This window comes from Polistes dominula, unplaced genomic scaffold (genome assembly GCF_049000335.1).
Source record: "Polistes dominula isolate Pdom_NZ unplaced genomic scaffold, Pdom_raw_medaka contig_482, whole genome shotgun sequence".
Classification (NCBI taxonomy): domain Eukaryota; kingdom Metazoa; phylum Arthropoda; class Insecta; order Hymenoptera; family Vespidae; genus Polistes; species Polistes dominula.
In genome coordinates, this window is record NW_028301016.1 from 1,709,824 (window position 1) to 1,723,000 (window position 13,177).

At 31.7% G+C, this 13,177-nt stretch overlaps 1 protein-coding gene across 2 annotated transcripts in view; it reads right to left on the minus strand.

The window, feature by feature from the left end:
• Nucleotides 1–13,177, minus strand: part of LOC107064453 (protein amalgam) — a 97,105-nt gene that overhangs the window by 15,459 nt on the left and 68,469 nt on the right. The window contains exons 3-4 of one of the 2 annotated variants that reach the window (XM_089174145.1): nt 12,761–12,968; nt 5,222–5,380 (exon numbers count right to left, since the gene is read on the minus strand). In XM_089174145.1, coding sequence (XP_089030271.1) covers nt 5,222–5,380; nt 12,761–12,968 — 367 coding nt within the window. The remainder of the gene's footprint in view (nt 1–5,221; nt 5,381–12,760; nt 12,969–13,177) is intronic. The other variant, XM_089174146.1, reaches the window with a different exon arrangement.

Here is a 13,177-nt window from a genome sequence, read left to right on the forward strand (position 1 = left end):
CTATATTAATTTTCATTCGATATCATTATTAACATCGTTTTAGGTTTTATAGTTACGAACGAGTAGTTCACCTAACGATGAACTATATCGTAATCTAACAAATCGCGGACATTAAACGCAGCCGCGAACTCGAACGATTTTACAAAAAGCTTGATTTTACATGTATATATATATATATATATATATATATATATATATACACATGCACACACACACACACAGGTTTAATATATATGCATATATAGTACTGGACTCCAGAGAGCTATTTCGCGTTTGATCGCATAGACCTCGTCGTTATTATCCGCGTGATTTATATCCATTATTGCTATCTGTGCACTCGCGTTGTAATATGTAATAGTAGTAGTAGTTAATATATACAGTGTGTCACACGAATATTCACACTTGCTTTTACTGTAAATTTTAAATAATAGATATTAGGATAGTTTATTTTGAAAGTGGTGTAAGTCCACTTTTTCATGTTTCGAGAAAATTAAAGATTAGCATATCAATGATTACTCAATTTCTTTTACAGACGAATTTTAAATTGTACAAAACATGGGCACTTTTTAAGAAATTAAATATTAACTAGTTATCCACACACACACACACACACACACACAAAGTTTACATTAAATTAAACATAAATTTCGTGATATCTCATATTTTTAAAAATATTGACTAACACCATTTTCAAAATAAACGGTCCACTTGTTTGTAAAACAAAATTTTTAAATTTTTATACACATAAACTTATTTTAAGTATAATGACACTTTTCAATTAATATTAATTTTATTTATACAGTAAAATAATTTATTGTTTGGAAATTACGAAATTATTATAGTAATAGTAGTAGTAGTTAGTATATACACTGTGTCATAAGAATATTTGTAATAGCTTTTACTGTAAAATTTAAATAATAGATATTTGTTTGTAATACAACATTTTTAAATTCTTATACATATAAACTTATTTTAAAATTAATTATACTTTTATGAATTGATATTAATTTTATTTGCACAATAGAATAATTTATTGTTAGATAATTATAATTTTATTTAATTGATAAAAATATTAATTGTACTTACGTAAAATATAATAAAAATACAATAATTATTTTGGTAAATGATACTTGATTGCATTTTACTTTTTATTTTATAATATTTTTTCCAGGGGCATGTCTACTGATATCAATATTGTAATCGGATAATTAATCTTTTAAATTGATATTAAATTTATTTGCACAGTAAAATAATTTATTGTTAGTGAATTATAATTTTATTTAATTGATAAAAATATTAGTCTAACAAGACTAATTGTATTTATGCAAGATATAATAAAAATACAATGATTATTTTTGTAAATAATTCTTGATAGCATTTTACTTTGCATTTTATAATATTTTTTAGGTCATATCTATTGATATCAATACTTTTATCAATCATGTAAAATATTTCGTTAACAGTCTCTACTCTGCAAAAAAATGAATATCAATTGAAAAATGTAGTTATCTTAAAATAAGTTTCTATCTATAAGAGTTTAATTAAATATTGTATTAGAAAAAAATATTGATTATTTTAAATTAAATGTAAGGATACAAATATCTCTGTGACCTACTACATAACATCTATGTTCAATCAAAAGTTAATTAACATTTATACTATTTTAAAGTTGTTGCTTGTAAAACAAATTTTTAACCCTTTCAGTGCTGAATACTTTTAACTAAAATGTTTTGTAGGAACAGAATAATTTATTATTAATTAAATTCTAATAATAAATTATATTTAATAAAATAAACTATAAATTAATAAATATTTAATGAAATAAATTATTAGGTCGAGTCATGAGTAACTTCCGATGCGTCTATGTAGAATCTATTTTTCGTATTTACCTACTATAAGTCACCGAAACAAACGAATTTTTGATATCACTGTATAGATGAGAATTCAGTTAGTCTTCTGTTAACTTTTTTATGTAGTCAATGTTACATTCAACCGTTTTTCTAAACCATTGCATGCCCACCACCATATGCACCACCAAAGTGCATATTTGATATGTAATGCTTTAAGAATTGAAACAAGGTAATAGCACTAAAGTGGTAGCTGAAAAAATATACAGCGTATACGGTGCAGCATTGATAACTGATAGGGCAGCCGGAAATTGGTTTGTAAAATTCCGTTCTGAAGATACGACCTTAAAAGACGAACCGAGTGCAGGACGTCTTTCTAACTTTGACGAACCTTTTAAAGGTAATATTGGAGCAAAATTCAATAGATACGTCAAACAAATACAAGGAGTGCAAAAAAAACACCATAAAAAGTGTCCTGCACTTATTAGTGGCAGAAACGCTATTCTTTGTCTCATAAAAAACGAAAGTTATTTATGACTGGACCTAATATAAACAAAATAAATTATATTTAATAGTTAAAGTTTTTGTTTCTGAATATAATTTTATACAATTAAATATAAACATTAAATTATTTTAAATTAATAATAACAAACACTTATATGCGTCGATATACCACTCTGGTAATTTTTACCAAACGTATATATGCGTCTATAGCACTCTAAGGGTTAATAGGAAAAATCTACATACGTTTGTTTCTCAGTATCCTTTCTATTAATACTTTTACGTACTACTATTGATGCTTTACATGAATCAAGGATCACTATTCTTAGTTTGTTGATGAAATTTGATGTAACATAAACAACATCATTTATTTTAGATTAAGAATAATAATTAGTGACATTTGGATTAATCTTTGTAAACACGAAAGAAAAATTGAGAAAGGTAAATTAATAATAAAAATGAAATTATTTAATATCCTTTAATCTTGTCGATTGGAAAATTCTAATGAGTACATTTCGAACTTCGATGAGATCTCGATAGAAAAAGAATAAATAGAAGGAAAGTAAAAGAAAAGGAAAGGTTAACGACAAGATAAATAACTAAATTTTTTTTCCTTTCATTATCAATGAGTACAAAGAAATCGTTTCTTCTTCTTCTTCTTCATCTTTTCTTATTCTTTCTCTCATTTTCCTTTCTCACTTTTATTCTTTTCCTCTCGCCCCGTCATCCAATTTTCTTCTTTCGTTTGGAATCGAACGGAAAGGGAATAAAAGAGGTCAGCTGCTAGAAAACGTTGCTGGAAGACGTACACGCGTTCGAGAATATTTTATTTTACGGTACTTATCCTTCGATGGAATCAGGATCTAAAGAAATAAATAAAGAAAGAAAGGAAGAAGGAAAGAAAGACGCTCTGGAAAGACGAATGAAAGAGAAAAGAAGACAAGAAAAAAAAAGCATAAAGGTGAACACGTAGGTGAGACCGATAGAAAAAGGAAATAGAATCTTGGATAAATGAAGATAGAGAAGGGCCACGGAAAAAGAAATAAAAAGAGAAAGTAAAAAAAAAGAGGGGAGGGGGTAGGAAGGATGTGTTAAAAAAGAAGAAGAAGAAGAAGAAAAAAAGATACGACAAATGCTTAAACCGATTCCTTAAAACCTAACGTGGCAAGATAAAAGATTCATTCGGTGAATAAATCACTCTAGGTTGTTCCCTTTCCCTTCACCTCCAGATCTCCTCCTTTCCCTTCTCCTCTTTTCATGTTCGAAACACCTCGTCCCTTTTTCGCGAGGTACACTACGTTTTTCGTAGCACCCTATATTGCAGTTCCTCCTGGTACGGTGTCGTAGCACAATGTTGAAAATATTTTACGGTCGAGTAGCACGAGGTCCGACACCCTAGCTATAGTTTTCCTCCTCCTCCCCTTCCTCCTATTTCTCCATCACAACCACCACCACCACCATCTTTTCCTCCTCCTCATCCTCACTAACGTTACCCCTTTTCCTGTAAGCCGTTCTACGAGAGTGTCAGGAACACGAAGTACCTCGTGAAAGTAAAAGGACGCCCAGTTTAAGGGAAGAATTCGTTGAGGTGGAGAGGGGTAGTTGGGGGTGAGGAGGAGGTTTTCCCAAGCGGAAGGAAGCGTGAACGATTAGAGAGAAAAAAAAAGAATGGAAACGGAAAAAGGGTCAGAACTTTAGGATCATACAATACGGATTGTCCTTAGTCCTACCATGTGCAATTAGTTAACGTAGGTTCTATGGTCTGAACGATCATCAAACAGAAAATAAAAAGGAAAGAGAAAGAAAGAAAGAATCGGATGACATCAACTGTTAAAAGTTAAAGTTAAAGAGAAAGAGAGAAAATAAAAAATATAAAAGGAAAGATAGTGAGTTAGAGTATCACGAGATAGAACGGCAATTAAGAGGTAAAAGGTTCGGATAATAGACCGCTTTGATAAATTAAGAGTTTCGAGCACCCTTCTAGTCGATCTAACCAACTGATACTCGTCAGATAAAGCACGGCTAGCAAACCCGATCGATTTTCGACACATAGTTCACAACACAGTGATCGATAAGCTTCAACATATACTCTCTCTCTCTCTCTCTCTCACTCTCTCACTCTCTCATCTTCGAAATCCTTTACGATCCACACGATCCAAACTGTGCACGCGATTCAAGATTATCTAGATAACGAGATGCTCGAGGAAAATGATATCGTATAGTGATAGAACAGACCTGGTTGTGTGTGTCCTTGTTTCTAGATCTTCTCTTAAATGAGATCTCAATCTTCTTCCTAGCTAGAATACGTTACGTCCTATAGAAAATGATTTCTTGTACAAGTAATTATCTTAGAAGGCAAGGTCGAGAAAGATCGAATCTCTCTCTCTCTCTCTCTCTCTCTCTGTCCTTTATAAAATAGAAGAAAGTAGATTTTCTTTAACAAAAGAATTTTGATTCAATAAATATATATATATATCCTATTAATTCACTTTAAGTATCCACTTTAGTGAAAGAAACGGGATTGTAACGAAGTCAGCACTTAACACGGTCGTCGTAGATAGCTTTATTAGGAAAATCGAAACGTCGATTGGGACGTTCAATAGGGGGAACGTAACTGGAATATATATATATATACGTAGGGGATGAAGAGGAAAAACGACGATAGCAGGTGGCTGGGAGCAAACGAGCGGAAATATAAAGTGAAGAAGAAAAAGGGACCAAGGGAGAAATAGAATGAAAGAAAGAGAAGGAAAGAAGATAGAAATGTCGATAGGTCGGTGAGGTACGGTAAATTGGGTGGAAGGTGACGGAAGGTAGTGGTGGTGGTGGTGGTGGTGGCGGTCAGAGTCCTTTTGGCGAAAATAAATACCTACCCTCGTGCCAGTTGGGTAGGGTGATCGTTCCTCCTGCCTCCCTACGCCACGAGACCGTAGGCTTCGGTGTTCCTGTCGCTTCGCACCGCAGCGTCACGTTGCTACCCTCCCTCACTTCCATGTCCGTACTGGTGGGATAGTCCAGGATATCCGGAGGTACTGAAACAATGACCACATTGCGAAAAGGGAAACATCCTCCTCCTCCTCCTCCTCCCTCTCCTCCTCCATCTCCTCCTCTTCCCTTCTCTTGCTTGCTTGCTTGCTTGCTCTCGTACGCGAGCACGAACACGAACACGGGGCCTTCGTTCGAATAGATGGTTATCTCGATACTACCCGATCACTATTACCACCCTCTTCCTCCTCACCCTATTCCTCTTCCTCTTCCTCTTCCTCCTCTTCCACCTCCTCTTCTCGCAACGTTTACCTACACGATTCTATAGGAAGAGTAGCTAGCTAGCATCAAGAGGAAAGGGTTGTAGTTCAACCTGGGTATCATCCACGAATACTACTCTCTCATGCCTAGCTGTCCCGTACACGAACGATCTCATCGTAAAATCTCGAATCGTTGGTCTGATCTCAAATTTGTTTCTCTTTTTTTTTTTTTTTGTTTTTACTGAAAAACATTGCTCTATACTCTTACGCTAGTTTTTAGGTTACGTTCACATTGCTCTGTACTCTTACGAAAGTTTTTAGGTTATGTTCTTTTCTTTCTTTCTCTTTTATTTTTTGGTTTGTTTTATTTTATTTTTATTTTTTTTTTTATTCTTTCGTTTGTTATCCATTTCTTTACTCTTTTTTTTTGTTGGCAGTTCTAAATACAAAATACGTATAACAAGTATTACAACTAAATTGAATTAACTTGGCACGAGCTACTATCGGATTTATCTTCGCTAATTTTAGGATAACCTTCTCAGCACCTTATTTTATATTTTCGATCCTAATTCTGTTTTCGAAATTTTCAGGAAAGAACACGGAAATAGGGTCGAAGATTCGATTATAAGAAGCCGAGTAATGGGATTAAGTTTGTTAAAGTATTTTAGATTATCTCGGAAATGTTTAATTATAACGTTCATGAAATTTTCTTACACAGTGTGTAAAAGTGAAAAAGAAAGAGACCGAGAGAAAGCAAAAAAAAGAGAGAAGAAAAAAGTATTATATATTATTTTATCAATCACAAACAACGCGAGCTAGATCCCAAATAACGATGTATGAATATAAAAAGGGGTAAAAGTAGGGTTACCAAATGTGTGTATAAAAAGAAACAAAAAAAGAGAGAGAGAGAGAGAGAGAAAGATATGAGTTGTGCGCGTATTCGTTCGTTTGTCGATCGTCGAGTATTCTTTTGAAGTAGATTCTCGAATGAAACGTGCCGTTGCATTTCAAAACAGCCCGAAATATTCGCGGTTCGATGTAGTTTGCCCGTAGGGGGCCACGAGTGTATATCCTTTGTGAAGCAATGCAATAGACGATTGATTTCTAAAATCGGAAATCATTGCCACTTTTGAACGGACTTTTGAAATTGAATAGTACATTTACCGACAAAAAATTTCAATCTCTAAAGCTTTATATATTTATATATAATATATTGCAAACTTAAATTTGTGATATTAATAATAATTTACAAATTCATTTTCAATTCTATAAATCCGAAATCACTGTATTGTAATATCGTTTTTATTTAATTTACGTTATTGCTCAAAGTTTGGACGTAAATGCATTTGTACGTGTGTGTGTGTGTGTGTGTGTGTGTGTGTGTGTGTGTGAAAGGAAGGTTGTTCTTTTAACATAGATTCAAACATATGTAAACTTTCGTTTCAATAACATTCTAGTTGATCTCCTTTCACGTCGTGGTCACGTACCTACCAATGGATGCAGGATGCATTTCTCTTACAAGTTTTGGTAAGCTTCAAGAATAAGATCGTAAGAAGAGTTCTCTCTTTCATAAGAAATAAGAGCTCGTAAAGTGACTTCATATTGGAAATAATAATAAAAAAAAAAAAATTTAAATGTTCTAGTTATATATTATCTATAACATCATTACTAAGATAATATCATCTTGATAGACGTTTACTTCCCGTAGACTAGAAAACTTTCTTCTAAGAAGATCAAAATGAAAATTTAGCTTTTACTATACATCGAAAACTTTCCAACCAATTATCCCTTGGAAAATTATGTTAATAAGATTTTTTGATAAACTTCAGTAATTCGTCATAATTATTCATTGTCATCAACAATTTCAATATTTAACACTTCACACGTGTATGAAGGATGATTGGATTTGTTTTTTTTTTTTTTTAAGATTATTATTTATTCGTGTGAATTAGCATGAATAAAAGTGTCTCTTTTTATAAATTAAAAATTAGTTAATATATACAATTATTATATTAAACAAAGAAAAGTTTATCATTTCAATAATTAACCCTTTGTGTGCTGAATAATTTTAACTAAAATGTTTCGTAGGAATGGAATAATTTATTAATAATAAATTATATTTAATAATTCAAGTTTTTCTTTCCGAATATAATTTAATTAATTAATATAAACATTACATTATATTTTACATTAATATTAACAAACACGTATATGCGTCGATAATACTCTAAAGATTAATTAATTGATTTATTTACTTGATAATAATTTGTATGAAATTTCCTATTCCTACATTTGAACAATTTTAACAAGCAATAATAATCATTTATTAAAACAAATCAAAATCATTTTGATAAGATAAACGACAAAACAAACTTCCTTCTAAAGAAAACTGTACAACTTTACAATTCTTTCGAGAAACGAAATTCATTCTTCTAAAACAACATCAACAACAATAACAAGGACAAAGAATACGGTGTAAGGAATTCCGTTATCGAGTTGCTTTTCACTCGGAAGAAATGTAGCCGAATATGGCCGGTAGACATGCAGTCTGGTAACTGAGAGTATGAAGAGGAGAGGTAAAAAGGGAAAGAGGAAAAAAAAAGAAGGAAGAAAACATGTTACAGTGTAGAGGACGAAGAAGAAGAAGAAGAAGAAAAAGAAAAAGAATAAAAAGAAGACTAGGGGCTACTACTACGTACGGTTTTCAACAGTTCTCTCAGTGAGCAACTTCTCCCCCGTCACGAAGGAGGCTACCCTTTTCTGAATAGCTTCTAGGTTCTCTTTTTTCCCTTATCCCTCCCTTTAGCAAGCCCCTCATACTCTCTTCCATCTCCTACTCTTCCAAGAACGGAACATCGTGAGCCGAGTCCTCCCTCTGAGTTACGGAAGACGTGTTCGGAAGGCAAATAGCTTCTCCTCGTCGTCAACCAAAAGAAGAAGAAAGAAGAAGAAGAAGAAGAAGAAGAAGTAGAAGAGAAGAAATAAGAAAAAGAAGAAGAGGACTCGAACGAAGGCTTTTCCTAGCGGTAACGGACCCGCGTTAACTTACGCGTTGACAAAAGCGAGAAAAAAGAGTCATACGCAAAAGAGAAACAGAGAAAGACACAGAACGTATGTGTTTGTATATGTGAAAGAGAGAACAGTATCTTTTTTCAAAGAGTTTACTCAAAACGTTGGCTCTTCAGGTACCAAAGGAAAAAGCGTTCGTTTTATCCATCGATGATCTGACTGACTGACTGAGTGACTGACAGACTAACTGTGCATCGATGGACACAGTGCAACGATAGACTCTATACGAAATATTCCACGAATATCGCAAATATCGCCGAGGTATCACTCGACTGGGCAATCCATTCTGGCCTTTACGAACGTGTGCAAACCGGCTTCAACAAAAACAAAAAATAATAATAAAAAGGGACTACAGACAGAGAGAGAGAGAAGAAAATAACATAGAAGAGAAATAGAAAAAAGAAAAATAATAAAAAAAAAAAACAACCGACGTATCCAGTGGAAAGTATATTTATTGATACAGAGAAACAATTGCTTACGGATTTAATATTTCACGTAGGGGTCTTTTCCGAATACACACACTTCAACTTCACCCCCTATCACCTTTTTACTATTCCCAATCATATTCCTTGTGTCCTACGTTTTATGTGCATATCTTTACCCTTTTTCTTCTTGTTTGTTCTATTTTTTTTTGCGTATGTTCTCGAATTGCTTGCTTGTTTGCTTGCTTGCAGATGGTTTTACGATAAACGAAAACTACCATCTACACTTTTAGTCTTGTTATCGTCAAATGATAATAGGACCAACGTTTGGTGCTGTTTTTCAGATAAGAAGAAGAAGAAGAAGAAGATAAATCGGCTGTTTTTTTGGTCTTTTTTATTTTTTGTATTTTTTTTTTTTTGATTATTTTTTTTATTGATAATCGATCAGGTGAGAAGAATTACGTTTGGTTAAGAAGAAAGACACACTCGATTCTTTTTAAATGCTTCTTGGGAATGATGGACCGAGAGTTTCTTGGATAACGCCACGTGACGTTTCCTTTCTTTCTTTCTTTCTTTCTTTCTTTCTTTGTAATAGACGAAGAAAGATAATTCGAATGTGCCTGAAGATAAATCTCAGAGTGGTTAAACTCGTAAGAGTGATGCTTTATCAACGTGACCCTAAATGCGGGATGGATCGATTTGATCGAATTGTAAGAAAGAGAAAATGAAAGGAAAGGTGAAAAAGTAAAAAGATAAAAAGAGAAAGAGAAGGAGAGAGGGAGAGAGAGAGAGAGAGAGAGAGAGAGAGAGAGACCTCAAAATAGGTGACTTCGTGCGAACGACAAGCTACTCGACTAATTGTAAGTAATAGTACAGTACGATAATGGAGAGTATTTAATGGCTGTTGTTACGAGATAAGCCACGAGCTTTACGATTATACACGCTGCTCGGCACCTCCTTCCTTTCTTCAACTATACATCCTAACGGATATATTAAAAATAACTAAATTGAAATAGCATTCGTGTAATTTTAAATGAAGAATTTTTTTAAACAATATTATAATGAAAAATTTTAATAGAAATGAAATTTAAGAGAAAAATACTAAACGAGTGTATAGAAGAAATTTGTAAAGATTTTTTTTTCTTTCCCACCACTCTTAGTAAGAAAAAAAAAAAGAAGAATTAGGTTCTACGAAAATCTTCAAATTTCTTCAGTTTCTCCGTTGACCCAAAATGTACGAGAAGAAGTCTATCTCGTTCGTTAAGAAAGTACGAATTAAAAATGAAAGACGAAAGTCGACGAGATTTTCAAAGTTTGAGCACTCCGCCACGCGTCACGATTTCGCGAGAACTCCGGTTGTTCTCTCTGTTCCGAAAACTTACGGAAACTATGTACTTGATGCGAGTAGAAATAAAAGAAAATATAAGATGAAAGATAGAACAAAAAAAACAAAATTGAGATAAAAATAATTTCTTGACTGAAATTATCGATTATTTTAAATACTATTATTATAAATATATTTATACATCATATATTCAATTAATATATATTATAATAAAACATTGCATTATATATATATTTAAAATAAATAATTAATATTTTAATTAATTATTAAAATTATTTAACCCTTTGCACTCCGAGTGTTAAAATTTGATATTACATATCACACATATGTAATATATACAATATTATTATATTACTTATAACTATAAGTAATTATAATTACTTATAATAATAGTTAGTTATTATTACATTTAAATATAAATATATTTAATAAAATTTTTATTTTTATTATATTAAAACAATAATATAAATTATTTTATACAAAAAATAATTTTTTTTATCATTTTAAAATCATTTAAAAAAAAAATTTTAATTTTATATTATATAATTTATATTTATATTATATTAATTAAATTAATATTCATTTAATTAATACTATATTATAATAATAAAATATTAACATTATAGTATATAATTTTAAAATATATTTATTTAAATATTATATTATATTAATAAAATAATATAAATATAAATATTATAAATAAAAAATATATTTATATAAATATAATAGATAGCAATTGGCGCAATAACAGCGCTTACGGAGTGCAAAGGGTTAATATATTATATTATATATATTTATTATAATATAAATAAATTAATATTATAATTATTATATATTTATATTAATATAAAATATTTATATATATTTATAATATATATTAAAATATTATTATAATTTAAATATTCCAAATATTTTATAAATTATTTGCAAAGAAATTGTAATTAAAATTTCAAATAGTAAATTTCTCCAATTATAATCAATTTTATAATACAAAATAATTCGAATAATTTTCATCGATATCTGAATAAAAAATATAATAATACCATAAAATATTACACATAACTTTCGATAATAAATTAAATTTCAGACACGATAAAAGGGATGATGATAATAAAATGTAAGAAAAAAGAAAGAAGAGAGAGAAAGAAAGTAAATAAATGGTAAACGATGGCATCGTCGTTTAAAACGGTCATCGAACACTCGGAAAGGATCTCCTCTTGAAACTGAAGAAAGAGGTTGGTTATTAAGTCGGTTAGTTAAAGAGTCAAAGAAAAAAAAAAAAAAAAGGAAGAAAAAAAGTGAGAGAAAGATGGAGATAGGAGATAGAACAAATGAGGGTTGAGAATGTTAGAGTGTAGTAGTCGAGAAGGTGTTTTAATGGCCCACTAAGAGTACAATCGACCGTTGAAGGTTTTCGGCGCGAGCCACACACTTTACATACATTTGCATTCCATCGTCACGTATCCGGTCGGAGGAGGAGTAGGAGGGAAGGGGGGGTTGGATAGGTAACTGAAGTAACAACGGTGCCGAGATTTTGCGGATACCTACGTGTCTTTATCTTTGCTAGCCACTCGAAGATCTTTGTTGGAAAGTTTCCTACGGGACTCATAGAGGAAGTTTGTCCTTCGTTTTCGTCAAAAGCTTTCGAGTGAAAACACTAAAGGAAAAGAAAAAGAAATAAAAAAAAGGAAATTAAAAAAAAAAAAAAATAAAAATAAGTAAAAGAAATGAAAAGTAATCGTAAAGAAAATGTCTCACTACTACTAGGATGCAAATATACCGTCGTTAAATATTGCATCCCGTGTCTCAACGAACGAAGATCACGGATTTTCCAAAGTTACCTAGAAGGGATGCACCGTTAAGGTATGGGGGATCGTATTCACTGAAGTTTGACAAGTTCCTGGGGCTCGGCAACGACGAAGAAGGGTCGCCGCAGCACCAACTACTGCTAAGAAAGTTTCGAAGGAAGGATCGGTTGATGTATGGCTATGTGGAAGAAAGGGGGAATGTTCCTCTGACACGTGTACCATAGGACAATCGTTGAACAGATCCCTGATCAAAATTTGCTCAACAAAAACTCTGAATATACCTTTGATTCCTATAATTTGATCTTTTCACTCTTCCTATCTACTATAAACTTAGTACGGAAGTATTTTTTTATTCTCTCTTATTTTTCTTTGACCTATTTTATTTCTTTTACTAGTCAAAAGTGCTCGGAAACATTTTTAGCAACGATGAATTTTTTTTTTTTTTCTATTGAAATTGTTTCAAGATTCTGGCTAATTGTGTTTTATTTTAACTAAATGTTTTTATTTAAACGTCGTATTTTACCAACTATTTCGAGGAATCCGATGATGCTGGACATTGGATCGGTATTAACCTGGCACATGTACCAACCCCTGTCAGTTTCTTTTGCTTCTCTGATGTGAAGAGACCACGTACGATGTCCACTATGGGTCACTCCGATTCGATGATTCTTTGTGATAACGTGAGTCGCTATCGTTAGTATTGTCTGCGTGTCCACACGAAGCCACGCCACCTATGAAACGATGAAAAATAATAATAGGTGTTAGTAAAATTAATGCATTTTCTTTTTTTATCGTGTTAACATCTAATCAACAGCTTTACGTCAATTACAAGGAAAGTAACAGTAAGTAAAATTGATTACAGGGTTTTTCGTATTTACTGTCATTTTGTCTAAATGTCAGTCAATTTAAAAAAGAACATCATAGTATATATATTTATATA